This window comes from Scyliorhinus canicula, chromosome 4, assembly GCF_902713615.1.
Source record: "Scyliorhinus canicula chromosome 4, sScyCan1.1, whole genome shotgun sequence".
Lineage (NCBI taxonomy): Eukaryota > Metazoa > Chordata > Chondrichthyes > Carcharhiniformes > Scyliorhinidae > Scyliorhinus > Scyliorhinus canicula.
Window position 1 is genome coordinate 141,214,887 of NC_052149.1, and position 13,655 is coordinate 141,228,541.

The 13,655-nt window shown below is 45.1% G+C and overlaps 1 protein-coding gene across 5 annotated transcripts in view; it reads left to right on the top strand.

Moving 5' to 3' along the window:
* The window catches only part of ebf1a (EBF transcription factor 1a), a 489,857-nt gene that overhangs the window by 305,477 nt on the left and 170,725 nt on the right, over positions 1 to 13,655 (top strand). For all 5 annotated transcript variants that reach the window (XM_038795284.1, XM_038795286.1, XM_038795285.1 and 2 more), the window contains exon 9: positions 3,327 to 3,457. In XM_038795284.1, coding sequence (XP_038651212.1) covers positions 3,327 to 3,457 — 131 coding nt within the window. The remainder of the gene's footprint in view (positions 1 to 3,326; positions 3,458 to 13,655) is intronic.

Sequence of the window (13,655 nt, forward strand, 5' to 3'; positions counted from 1 at the left end):
TTTTTGTGGAGACCTTTTTTTAAAAAAACAGTACTGAACAGTGCTCATCCGAGGCAAAGGGTATAGATCCCACACCTTGGGTAACTCAGGAATCTGCACCTTAAAGTGAGACTAGCTTTCTCGCTTTAATATGCAGGTTTGGTGAAAAATAATCCCACCCCTAATGAGCGGGATTTACATCAAAACGGCTCTCTCGCGAGGCATTGCGAGCCGGGTACATCACGGGAGAGGGGGTCTCCTGGCTTTTATTGGCCATGTTGTGCTGCAGCGAACTGCTTTACAGTCGCCATTGGATTGCACCGAATCATGAATATAGATTGTAAATAGCTGAGGCTCCAGGACTGATCCTTGTGGGACTCCACTATTTACAGCTGGCCAGCTTGAAAGTGCCTTATTTACTACTACTCTGCTTTGTGCCTGTTAACCAATCCATGCTAATATATAACCACCACCCTCCCAACCAACTTCACGAACCTTAGCTTGCTTTTGTGTGGCGCCTTATTTTAATTCAAGTATACTACATCTACTGGTCCCTCTTTATCTACCACACTACTTACATCCTCAAAAAACTGTAATAAAGATGCCACACAGGATTTCCCTGTCACAAAACCATGTTGACTTTGTCTGAGAATACTGTATTATGACTTTCTAAGTGAAATATTTAATAATAAATTCCAGCACTTTCCTGATAACTAATGTCAATCTAGCTGGCCTGTAGTTCTCTCGCTTCTTTCTTCTTAAGCAGGATAGACGGAAAGATGGAAACAATGGGTGGGATTTTCTTACTCGCCAAAGGCCCCCCCCCCCACATTGAGGAGGTTCCCCATCGGTGGCCATGGCAAGCCACTTCTGCTGCTGGGAAACAGGCCATGGAGGGGGACAGAAAAGCCCACCCAATGCCCTGACTAAGTCTGTTAGACTTATTTTGATATGTGTGACCCATGTGCGAGGAGTTTGCAGCATCAGCGTGGCCCTCAAGCAGCATAAAAGCAACTTCAGTTGCCCACTTTGTTCCTGTTTCCTGGCAGCATTTGTTCTTTGAGTTAATGAACCTGACCAAGCCTGCATTCAGTTACCAATTTAAAAGGATACTGCCTTTGTGAAAAGGTGTTTGCCAAATCCTTTCCTGTGTGGATACAAGAGCACAGCATGGTGATATAAATAACGTAGAAAGGGGCAGCACGGTGGCGCAGTGGATAGCACTGCTGCCTCACGGTGTCGAGGTCCCAGGTTCGATCCCGGCTCTGGGTCACTGTCCTTGTGGAGTTTGCACATTCTCCCTGTGTTGCTTGGGTTTCGCCCCCATATCCCAAAGATGTGCAGGGAGGTGGATTGGCCACGCTAAATTGCCCCTTAATTGGACAAAAATCATTGGGTACTCTAAATTTATAAAAAGTAAATAAATAAGTGAAATGCTGCATGAATGTTAATGTTGTAATATCCTGCACTGTGCTTCGAACCATTGGATCCTAATGGTTGAGGCTCATGACAAAGTGCACATGGCAGGGTTGTTGAAACTCAGTGGGCGGGAAGAGCTGACAGGGGCTCATCCATCTGGTGGAATATTGAAGGGGCTGGTTTAGCACAGTGGGCTAAAGAGCTGGCTTGTAATGCAGAACAAGGCCAGCAACGCGGGTTCAATTCCCGTACTGGCCTCCCCAAATGTGGCGACTAGGGGCTTTTCACAGTAACTTCATTGAAGCATACTTGTGACAATAAGCGATTATTATATTATTATTATATTGTGTGTTAAAATTGGCTGCTAGCTTGGCACACTGCCCAATTTTACTGCCCCTTGGTATGCTGGAGGTGAAAATCAGGCTGGTGTCGAAAGTGGACACCCGATCTGATTTGATCACCAGGCAGTTTGGGATAAAATCCCTTTCTCCATACCTGCGAGTTCCTCCCAGCCACTCCATTTGGGAGCAGGGTCTGGTATAACATAAGACAGCTATTCCCTCACTAACTGGTAACTCGATGAAAATCACACCTGAATGTGGACACTCTGGCCTAAATTTCTGGTCCCACCCGCTGTGGGAATCGTTTCCGCGGGATGGATAATTTGATGGACCAGTGGAAGGTCGGTTGACCTTGTGCGGGATTTTCCAGTCCTGGGGTGGGCGGGACTAGAAAATCACGCTCACTGCATTGACTGCACTTCGACAATGTAAACTGGTTCTTAGGAACGGAGGGAATTGTCAACCCACTGGAACGTGGGTGGGTCTACAAGGAAGCTGCTTTCGTGTAAAAACGAAGAGATGGTCCCGCATGTTTGAGCGCAGTGAGAATTTCATATAAAGAGCATGTTTACTGTGACCGAGTCTTGCAAACCTGAGTGAGCGAGCAGAGTGGACACATTGCGCTCTTACAGCTGGATGGAATATAATTGCCAACAGAAAGCTGGCTTCACAACTTACTTCCATTCTGAAATTCTCAAATTTACATTATAAACTTTCCTGTGCCTCTTCTTCTCCCCATCAATCTTGGGGTTGGCAGCTCATGGCAAGGTAACTGTTCCAAAGGCATAGCCTGTCTTCTCATTCCTTTGCCCAACATAATGGTGGCTCAATAAACTCCAGCAGACAATCCAACTGGAGAGCATGAAAGCCGAATCCAAACCCGCAGACAACGAGTGGCCACATGCACACTCTCCATTAAGGGTTTAGCTCATGGTGACCAGGGAGAGGGCAATGTAGGCCTTCATTCATGGGATCCCTGATGTGCAAGCACTGAGACCACCCAGTTTTGTATAGATAACCCAAGACCATATGTTACACAAACAATGACCAACCAAACTTTACCCACTCTTTTCAATCTCTCTTTCCCAGGCATTTATAACTTCTCTTTCTGTGCCCGCCCCACCTCCCCTCCCCCCCACACCATCACCCCTGTGTTTGATTCTAGCAGCCTTGATGTTGTAGCCCATTTAAAAATAATGGCGTTCCTTTGAGTCCAGAATCGAATTGGTTCTGAACCCTATAATGACCATGTCCTCGGGGTTGCAATTACATATTCACAGTAATACAATATTTATCATTTATTAGGTTTTCTGCAGAGGGCATCAGTTCATCTTGGCTTTCCGATGGAAATTCCACTGCACGTGGAATTAATGTTAATTCCTGACTTTTGTTTGGACAAGAGTTAAGCATTTAAACCCATTACCTCTGACACAGAGAATCACCAAAGCCTCAGAACTAAACCCTGCTAAGATCTCTTACATCATTACCGTGCTTTACTTCTCTTGCTCCTGCCTGTTGACTTAGGAATTGGTGAAAAGCACCCGGACATTTTTTTTTAAACTTGATTTTATCTCCCTTTCTCAACAGCCACCCCCTGCATCAAAGCCATCAGTCCCAGCGAGGGCTGGACTACCGGAGGAGCCACTGTCATCATCATCGGCGATAATTTCTTTGATGGATTACAAGTCATATTCGGCACCATGCTGGTGTGGAGTGAGGTACGTGAAGGAAATGTACATTCTGGTAATTTAACAGCAAGGCATTGGTCTCTGAAACCTGCACAATCTGGGATTCTTCACATGAAGGAGAGAGTTGTTCTGCAAAAAGGTGCCTCCAATAAGTACGTGTCTTGTACGCCTCAGTCTGCTGCTAATGTGACAGTCAGCTTTATAAAGTTAAATCCAACTAAAGCTCCAAGTGTTTCCTATTACTGCCATTCAGCTGATTGTCTCCGAATGCTGTGTCAGGATCTACATTATAAGTTGAGCTCTCCCGAAGGCTCGCTTGCAAACTGCTCTGCCATAAGTAGCTCTCTCTTTCTTTCTCTTCTCGTTTTTTCTTTCTCACACTCTGTTTCTCATTAACATCATCGCTTAAATTGAGGGGTAATAGATATAGGACAGAGGTCAGAGGTAGGTTTTTTACACAAAGAGTGGTGAGGCCGTGGAATGCCTACCTGCAACAGTAGTGAACTCGCCAACATTGAGGGCATTTAAAAGTTTATTGGATAAGCATATGGATGATAATGGCATAGTGTAGATTAGATGGCCTTTAGTTTTTGACTTCCCATGTCGGTGCAACATCGTGGGCCGAAGGGCCTGTACTGCGCTGTATCGTTCTATATTCTATGTTCTATGTTTAGCGAATGTCTTCTGCAATTCCACAGAAAATTCAACACGGAACCTAGCACAGGAGAAAAGAGATGGGCTGAGCGGACTGTGTGCCACTAATGTTGAAAAGGGTTATGCACATCGAGGTGTGCATTATTCCATCCCATTCTTTCGACAGTTATTCCATGGAATTATTTTGAGATCATAGAATGATATGGCACAGAAGGGGTGGCACGGTAGCACAGTGGTTGGCACTGTTGCTTCACCGTGCCAGGGACCCAGGTTCAAATCCCGGTTTGGGTCACTGTCTGTGCTGAGTCTGCGTGTTCTCCCCGTGTCTACATGGGTTTCCTCCAGGTGCTCCAGTTTCCTCCCACAAGTCCCGAATGACTTGGATGAATTGGACATTCTGAATTCTCCCTCAATGTACCCGAGCAGGCATTGCAGTGTGGCGACTAGGGGATTTTCACAGCAACTTCATTGCAATGTTAATGTAAGCCTACTTGTGACACTAATTGAGATTATTATTATTATTCAGCCCATTCGGCCTGTGCTGACTCTCTGGAAGAGTTGTCCAATTAGTTCCATGCCCTTGTTTTACCTGATGTAATTTTTGTTTTGGGAGGGTGGGTGGAGGAAGTACACATGGTTGCTGTAAGTAGATAACATTTAGCTCCTTCATTCAACATCCCCAAAGTTCTCCACTCTTTTGAAATTGCTGATATCTGCTGACATACGGTTCTGCGTGTGTGCCAACTTCATGCCCTTCACCAAAACTATCTGTTCTTCTTGTACCATGGTGCCCAGATTTGAGTATCAATAGGCCATGCAACTGCAGTAGGCATCGCAGCTCAACCCGACCCTCGCTTTGTCTGCCATCCAGAGGAATCAACGTGGAACAGTCAGATGCAAGAGCCCTGGCAGGTTTTATAGTCCCCTCCTCAACCCATGCTAGCCCAGAGGCACTGAAGTTAATTTTAGCATCTCTACCACTGTAGAACAATAAACTGGGCAGTGCAGTTTCAAAGTGAGCCTTCACGAGAGCTTAACTTAAAACCTAAATGCTGGAACCGCATTCAGGAACAATTACTGGAATAGCACTAATAAGGAACACTCAGAGCTTTAGTTGGATTTCACTTTATAATGTGCACTGTCACATTAGCAGCAGACTTAGGCATGCAAGGCACATATTTATTGGAGGCACTATTTACAGAATTACTCTCACCTTCATATAGATATGTCATGCAGGCAATGGCAATTGTTTCAATATCTTGCGAATGGTAGGGCAGCATGGGTTGTGGGCGAAACCCACGCAAACACGGGGAGAATGTGCAAACTCCACACGGACAGTGACCCATGGCCAGGATTCGAACCCAGGTCCTCAGCGCCGTAGTCCCAGTGCTAACCACTGCTGCACCATGCTGCCCCCTGTCAAACATATTTAAATACATCAATGAGTGCACAGCTCCTATGGACACTTATGCCAGTCTCACAACTTTCGGCAGACAGTATTGACTCATACCACTGTGAGAAAGCAGACAAAGCACCCCATGACTGCCAGTGGGAACCTACCCCTATTCTAACAACCCGAATCCCAGTATTTGAGCCCAGCCTGAGGCAAGGAGAGCTTTCCCATTCAACCACCATTTACTCTTAAATCCCCTTTTCTCTCACTCTATTTCTCTCTCTGTCCCCATTCCTCTCTATTTCTCACTATGTAATTCCTAATTTTCTCCCTCATCTTTTCTTTCAATCCTTCTCTATAATGTTTCTGTCCCTTTGCTCTCCCTGTATTTCTGTTCATCTCTCTCTCTCAGCCTTGCTGGCCACCCCCTAGGCTGATGGAGGCAGACATATGGCAGCAATTTCCATTTGAATGACACCCTCTGGCCGTTCCTGTAAACCTCAGACTGGCGAAATTCACCTCTCGTTCTTAAGCCTGGGGCCCACCCAGTGCCATATGTTAACAAAAGGAGACTTGAATGGCTCAATATCCCAGCATAAGCAGCAAGGGTTAGATGTGATTTTGTATTATTTATATTAAAGGTGACCTCTTTAACCCTGTGGATCCTGGAAGGGTTTCAGATTATAACACTATGGAACCCAAGCCTCCAAACGCTCTCAAGCTTTTATTGGCTTTGTCAGAAATGAGATTTATGCAAGGTACAGCTCGTTTTTCATTAAATTGGGCAGAAGTGCTGATTATTTACACATTCCCCTGTTAATAAGCATTGTTCAGCCAGTAAACAATTATCATTTCAAGTACATTTTTTTTACACACGCACATGACAGAAAAATGAAATCATTTTACAGTCAATATAACACTGATTTCTAGATGGTTCTCAGGCTTTTCCATTCCTCAAAGTACATGGCAACTAATAATTAAGTTCATATTACAGAACTTTCCCTGATGTTTCCCTGGGGACCCTGGTCCAGCACAATTTGCTTTTATACTTTCAGGGTAAGGTTCCCCAAAGTCAAAATCTTGCGTCGTCGTTTGAAAGTTGCCGCTGCGATTTCTACTTTTTAAAATTAGTTTTATCTTTTGGGACTTTCCCCTATGTGCTCAGTGTCATCTGTGAGGGTAGACTGAGCACCCAGCTGGAACGGCAGTTTAATTCTGCAGGATTTGTGTTGTCAGTTTCTTACTGGGTCGCTTTGACCACAGGATCCACAGAATTTAAGAGCACGGAGGTTCTGCTCGAACTGAATAAAACACTAGTTATATCACTGACTGAGTACAGTTCTGGTCACCGCATTGTAGGAAGGATGTGCTTGCACTGGAGAGGGCACAGAGCAGATTTACGAGGGTGTTGCCTGGACTGAAGAATTTTAGTTCTGGGAAAATATTGAGCAAGTCGGATTGTTTACTTTGGAACAAGGGGCGGCTTTAATTGAGGTGTATAAAGTGATGAGAGGTTTAGCGTTGATAAGGCCCGATTTCCCTTAGCAGAGAGGTCAGTTACCAGGGGTCATAGAGTTAAAGTAATTAGCAAAAGTAGGGAATTGAGGAGTAATTTTTTCACCCTAGAGCAGGGGTGGGCAAACTACAGCATGCGGCCCGCCAAAGGTCTTTATGCAGCCCACCAAGATCAAGTCATAAAAAAATAAAAATACATTAAAAATTTTTTTTTTTTTTAAATAAGGTTAATGGGGGGGGGGTGGGGTGGGGTGCTGTTGGGTTACTGGTATAGGGTGGATACGTTGACTTGAGTAGGGTGATCATTGCTCGGCACAACATGTGTTTCATGTGAAGTTTCTACTTTAAAATATTAATTAATAAAAATGAATTGCTTTTTTTTCTTTAAACTGAGTTACTTTGTTTTTCAAATAAATGTGTTTCATGTAGAGTTTCTACTAAATATTAATTAATAAAAATTAATTGCTTTTTTTTTCTTTAAAAATCTTTTATTTCGGCTATTTTAAATATTAATTATTTTACTTAATATACTATGCGGCCCTTTAAAATTGTGAATTTCTGAATGTGGCCCTTGCACGGAAAAGTTTGCCCACCCCTGCCCTAGAGAGTGTTGGGGAGCTGGAACTCACAGTCTAGAAGGGCAGTAGGGGTAGGAAACATCATTGCATTTAAAATGTAGTTGGATACGAAATGACGTGGGAAAATGTGAACGTGTTCACTTTAGCAGCAGGAATGGCGAAGCAGCATATTTGCTAAATGGAGCGAGATTGCAGAATTCGGCTGAACATGGTACATAATCACAAAAGGTTAGGATGCAGGTACAGTAAGTGATTAGGAGGGCAAAGGGAAAGTTGTTGTTTATTACAAGAGGAATAGAATGTAAAAATAGGGATAATTTGCTACAGTTATATAGGATAGTAGTGAGACCACAACTGGAATAATATGTACAGTTTTGGCTTCCTTAGTTAAGAAAGGATATAATTATATGAGAAGCAGTTCAGAGAATGTTTTCTTGACTGGTTTCGGGGTTTGAGTGGAGGGAATGGTATCTAGCGAGGAAAGGTTGGGCAGGTTGTGCCTGTACCCAATGGAGATGAGAAGAATGAGAGGTGATCTTGTTGAACATATAAGATCCTGAGGCGCCTCAACAGGGTGGATGTGGGCAGGATGTTTTCCCTGTGAGAGAGACTAGAACTAGGGGACACAGTTTAAAAATGACGGGTCTCCCATTTGAGATGGAGATGAGAAGAATTATTTTTTCTCAGAGGGCCATCAGTATGTGGAACTCTCTTCAACGCAGAGCGGTGGAGGCAGGGCCAATGAATATTTTTAAGGCCAAGGTAGTTAGATTCTTGACCAACAGGGGGCAGGGTGGGGTGGTGAAAGGTTATCGGGGGTAGGCAGGAAAGTGGAGTGGAAGCTAAAATCAGTCATGATCCTTTCAAATGGTGGAGCAGGCCCACGGGGCCAAATGGTCTACTCCTGCTCATAATGTGTATGTTCATATACTTGAAGCGCCGTAAACTAATAAATTACAGATCAAGAGCTGGAAAGTGGGGTTAAACTGGGAAGATAATTTTCAGCATGATGGGCCGAATGGTTTTCTTCTGTGCGGTAAATGTCTTTGATTGTAGGATTCATTCCAAAATGACAGAATAAATCATGTATAATTCACCCTGAGACATAATTCCCTTACGACTTTTAAAAGAGCAACACCTTCATGAGCAAAAATGTTTGCCATTTGTGTTCTGTTCAGAAGTGCTCAGCATGATGCTGTAAAACTGCGTGGAAGCAGATCACAGCTTCACTCGTTAGGAAAATGATATTCAGCTCTTCGCCATGGTTACACAGAAAAAGACAGAGAGACGTACAGTGTACCTACACTCCCAGGGCTGCTGGGGGCGGAGGGGAGTGGGGGGAGGGGGGGGGGGGTGGGGAGTTATGTCTAATCGTAATGTTCCAACCATCATTCATAGTTTTTCTTATTTTTTTCCATGGAACGTAGGCATCGTTGGCAAGGCCAGTTGGCTCAGCCCTAATTGCCCTTGAAATAAGCGGCTTGATCAGTCATTTCAGAGGACAGTTAAGAGTCAACCAGATTGCTGTGGATCTGGAGTCAGATGTAGGCCAGACCAGGTAGGAATGGCAGATTTCCTATCCTAAAAGACATTGGAGAGCTCGGTTGGTTTTACGACAATCAATGATAGTTTTGTGGTCATCATTACTGAAAGGATATTCCAGATCCTTGTTTTTCCCCAACTGGATTTGATTCCACCAGCTGCCATGGTGGGATTTGAACCCATTTCCCCAGAGGATTAGCCTGGGCCTCTGGATTACTGGTCCAGTCACATTGCCACTGCACCCCCCGTCTTCCCCTAAGAGCCAAGTTTGTGAACGTTGGAGGAGGTGGTGTAGTGGTATTGTCATTAGATTAGTAATCTAGAGACCCAGCGTAATGCTCTGGGGACCTTGGTGTGACTCCCACCACAGCAGATGGTAGAATTCGAATTGAATAAAAAAAGTCAAAGCCTAATGATGACCATTGTCGATTGTTGTATAAAACCCCATCTGGTTCACTAATGCCCTTTAGGGAAGGGAATCTGTCATCCTTACGTGGTCTGGCCGACTCCTGATTCACAGCAATGTGGTTAACTGTTAACTCAGTTAGAGGCAATTAGAGTGCTTATGTTCCATGAATGAATAAAGAAAAATATATGCATTCTGGTGTGTGTCGTGTGTGTGTGTGTATACAAGCTTGTGCTGATATTAAGGTTGCTTACCCTGAAGTTGAGGATTAATCTCCATGTCACTGATATTTGTAAAATTATAACGGTATTGGGAAAGTTTAGCTTTGTTTGTCCTCATTTGCTTGGGCCATTTTTCATTGTTGGTTATAGAAATTTGGAGAAGGGTTCGTTTGACAGTCAAGAATCAGGTAATAAAAGAGTAAGTTTGTATTCCAACAGGCTTAGAAAGGTGGACATGTTGGGTAACCAATGGACAGGAATATGGAGGTGGGGCAATTGGAGGCGAAAGGTCATGTGATGGGACCCCCGGAACCTGGCCAAGCAGAGCTTGACAAATTTAGGTGCCTCCCCCAATTGTCTCGTTTGGAGGCCCGAGCACTGCTTCTTTCACATTGCAGGGCTGCTGCTGAAGATAGGCGCTGGCATCACCAGCTGCACCATGATATAAAGGGGTCGGTCACTATTCCATCCAGCCGCTGGAGACTTTGGGTTGGGAGGTTCATTGTGTGCCTGTGGCGTAGAACTTGGAAAGAAGTGTCCTGCTAGCTCCCCCAGTGGCCTGTTGCATAACTGCAGTGCTTAACAAGGCATTGAGAAAAGTCTCAGCTGGTGAGTTTGTTGCCTCAAAATTAGCCTCAGACCCTAAGGTGAGGGAGGAAAACAAAATCCGCCACAGCCCATACCACTCTCCCCCCCCCCCCCCCCCCCCCCCCCGCCCCCAATGTTATTCTGCTGAACTGGTGCAGGATAAGGGCATGCAGAGCTTTGTGAGTAATACTTACCATGGTTGAATAGAGGCTGCTGATGCTTACTGCCCAAACTGGTGCCTATAAGTTAGGTAAGTTGGGAGAGACAGGAGAGGGCTGCTGGCTGTGGTGGGAGTCTACCCCACAGCAGCTCCAGGATGTAGCATGGGGAGATTGGGAGAACAAGCAAACATCATGTTGTCGTCGTCCCCCACCACTGGCCCCTGCAGAATTACACTTGGCCAGAGGGGAAATTGGAAAGGTTGAACAGCAAGCAGGTTTTCAATTTAAATTTAATTATGCTTAAATTTGTACCTGATAAGATCTTGTGTATCTGACAGCACAAGCTGTATAAAGACTGATAAGGACTATCTTAGCCTGGCTGATATCGATCATGGGGTCCCCTGATACTGATCAGGCTGTTAAATTAAGTGCTACACACATGTTGATCATAGCACCCTGAAGGGACTCGTCCGTAACTGTGACAGACTATCTCAAGTGGATTTGCAAATTAAATTCAGGAAGGGCTCTTTTATCAGTTCAATTTCTCATATTTTTCTCTCTGTAGAAAATATTTTTGCGGTGTTTTCACTGGGATTTCAGCCATGTGCCATGGTGGGAGTGCAACATTTGATACTCTCCACACTTGAGCTGTGAAAATGCCCAGCAGTACAGTAACGACTGCTGCATTTCTAAGCTGAGCGCATGAACCATGTGAAGTACAAGTACAGGTCTGGCACTAGTGGGTATAGGTTTTACCCTGATGGGTACAAGTCTGGTACTAGTGGGTATAGGTTTTACCCTGATGGGTACAGGCCTGGCACTAATGGGTATAGGTCGTACTCTGATAGGTGCAGGTCTGGCATTGGTGGATACAGGTCTGGTACTGGTGGGTACAAGTCTGGTGCTAGTGGGTACAAGTCCGGCACATATTGATGTGGGTTGGACATTAGTGGGTAGAGGTCTGGCACCAGTGGGTGCGGGTTTGGCACTGATTGGTACAGGTTGGACATTAGTGGGCGCGGGTCTGACAATGATGGTAACAGTTCTGATTCGGATGACGTAGGTCTGAAACTAGTGGATAACAGGTCTGGCACTGGTACAGGGAACTAAGCTTGGGGCTCCATTCCTAAGTGTGCTGTGCACTGATCAACTGAGCTGTTGATGGAGTATTTTCGTTCTATTTTACCGAAACATGCATCCCTCCTCAGCGTCTCTGGAAATAAGCCCATAACTCGTTCTTTTCTGTTCAGCCCAAGCCATGGGCTTTTATGGTTGAAGGAATTGCTTCCAGTTGATAAGAATGCACCTTGTTTGTTTCTGAATCAGATAGCCTGAGTGTTAAGGTGGGAGGTTCCACACAGTTGGTATCCTGATTTCTGTGTTATCCCTACTCTAACCCTGGCATCACAAGTCTTCCCTCTTAAAGAATAAGATATGGCCATTTCAATAGCACAGTGGTTAAAGACATACTTTGCTGCAATTTTGAGGCATGCAAAGCAACAGACTCAGTTTTAAATCCCAGTTTGAGTTGAGTAAGCTGATCCTAACAAGAGAAGACAGGGCAGCACACTGGCTCAGTGGGTTAGTCCTGTTGCCTCACGGCGCCGAGGTCCCAGGTTCGATCCTGGCTCTGGGTCACTGTCCTTGTGGAGTTTGCACATTCTCCCTGTGTTTGTGTGGGTTTTGCCCCCACAACCCAAAGATGTGCAGGGCAGGTGGGTTGGCCATGCGAAATTGCACCTTAATCGGAAAAAATGATTTGGATATTCTAAATTTAATTTTTTTTTAAAGAGGATGGGGGAGGAAGAAAATGAGAGGAAAGGTAGAAGTTAACAGTTTCCCATCAGTCTCACTTGTTCTGTTTGCTCATTATCTGCATGTTTGCGCATTCAGGCTCATTCTGTGAGGCAGAATTCTTTCAGGCTGATCTCCTGACCAGATCGTCCTTCCCTCGTAATGGGCCTTTTTCCATTCACTGCTCTGAATGTGGGCGAGTTCTGCAGTGTACATCAAATGCCCCAACTCAGTGTAGGAGATAGTCCTGGCAGGAGCAGGAACAGGCCTCACAAGGCACAATTAGACAACCACAGTGCGGTACTGCCAGTTAATGCTGAGACACACAGGCTGCACTGCCTTGTCTTGTCCTCTGAAAGTAGAGGAAGTGTAGGGACCAGATGATGTGGTGGATGGGCGTGGGGTGGCGGAAGTGGGATATCTGTAATACATATTATGCAAATATGTGTGAATGTTAAACAAGTTTTTAATTTGCCAACATGATGAGTCTGTTGAGGAATCCATCCATTATGTTGTCTATTTATATAGCAGAGACACTGTTTTATATTGTGGGCTGGTATCCATAGCAACATCAGCAGCCATTTTGACTTGAGGTGATGATTCCTCCGACCTCTGTCACTGAAGCAAGCAGAGGGTAGGGGCTTGATTTCTCATTCCAGCTCTGTCTCCGGCCAGTTTTGCAAGTTCACAGCAACAAAAGGTCAATTATATTGCTGTAAGGATCCGCACCACCTTCCCCAGGCTCCCAGGTTTAGTTCTTGGACATGTCCATCCCTTTGTCGCATTTTCTGACCACGTCAATTGGAAAGCCCACAGATTCTACGTTGCCCAATTTGGATTCGCTGCCAGTTAAACAGCCTTGTTTTCTCTATCTCCACTGTTTTTTTGGGGGGGGGGATCATTTTAATCCGACACGCCCCAACATAGATGGGAGGGTAAAATGGGGCAGGGTGGAAAACGCGCCCCCTCCCCATCTCATCTCATCAATTCTCTCATCACACAGGTCAGTTAAAATGTAGCAGGCTGTCTGGATCAGGGGCATGCGCTGTACGCTGTCTGATACCCATGCTTTCAGATGTGCACTAGCAATGGCTGGGGTTCCCTGTTGCTGGAAAATGACCTCCTGCGTTTCTATTGATCAAGGGGACATCATCACAGTTATTTTAACAATTACGACATGGGCATGATATTCCCAAAAGGGAAGAAAGTCCCCTAGTGAGCGTGTATAGTCATGTGTCTCCCAGCACTCGCAGTGACACGCTTTGAATAAGGGGCCTGAATGGGATGTCGACATCGCTGCTAAGGCCAGCGTTTGTTGCCCGTTCTTGCCCTTAAACCGAGTGACTCGCTAGGTCATTTCAGAGGTCAGTTATGAA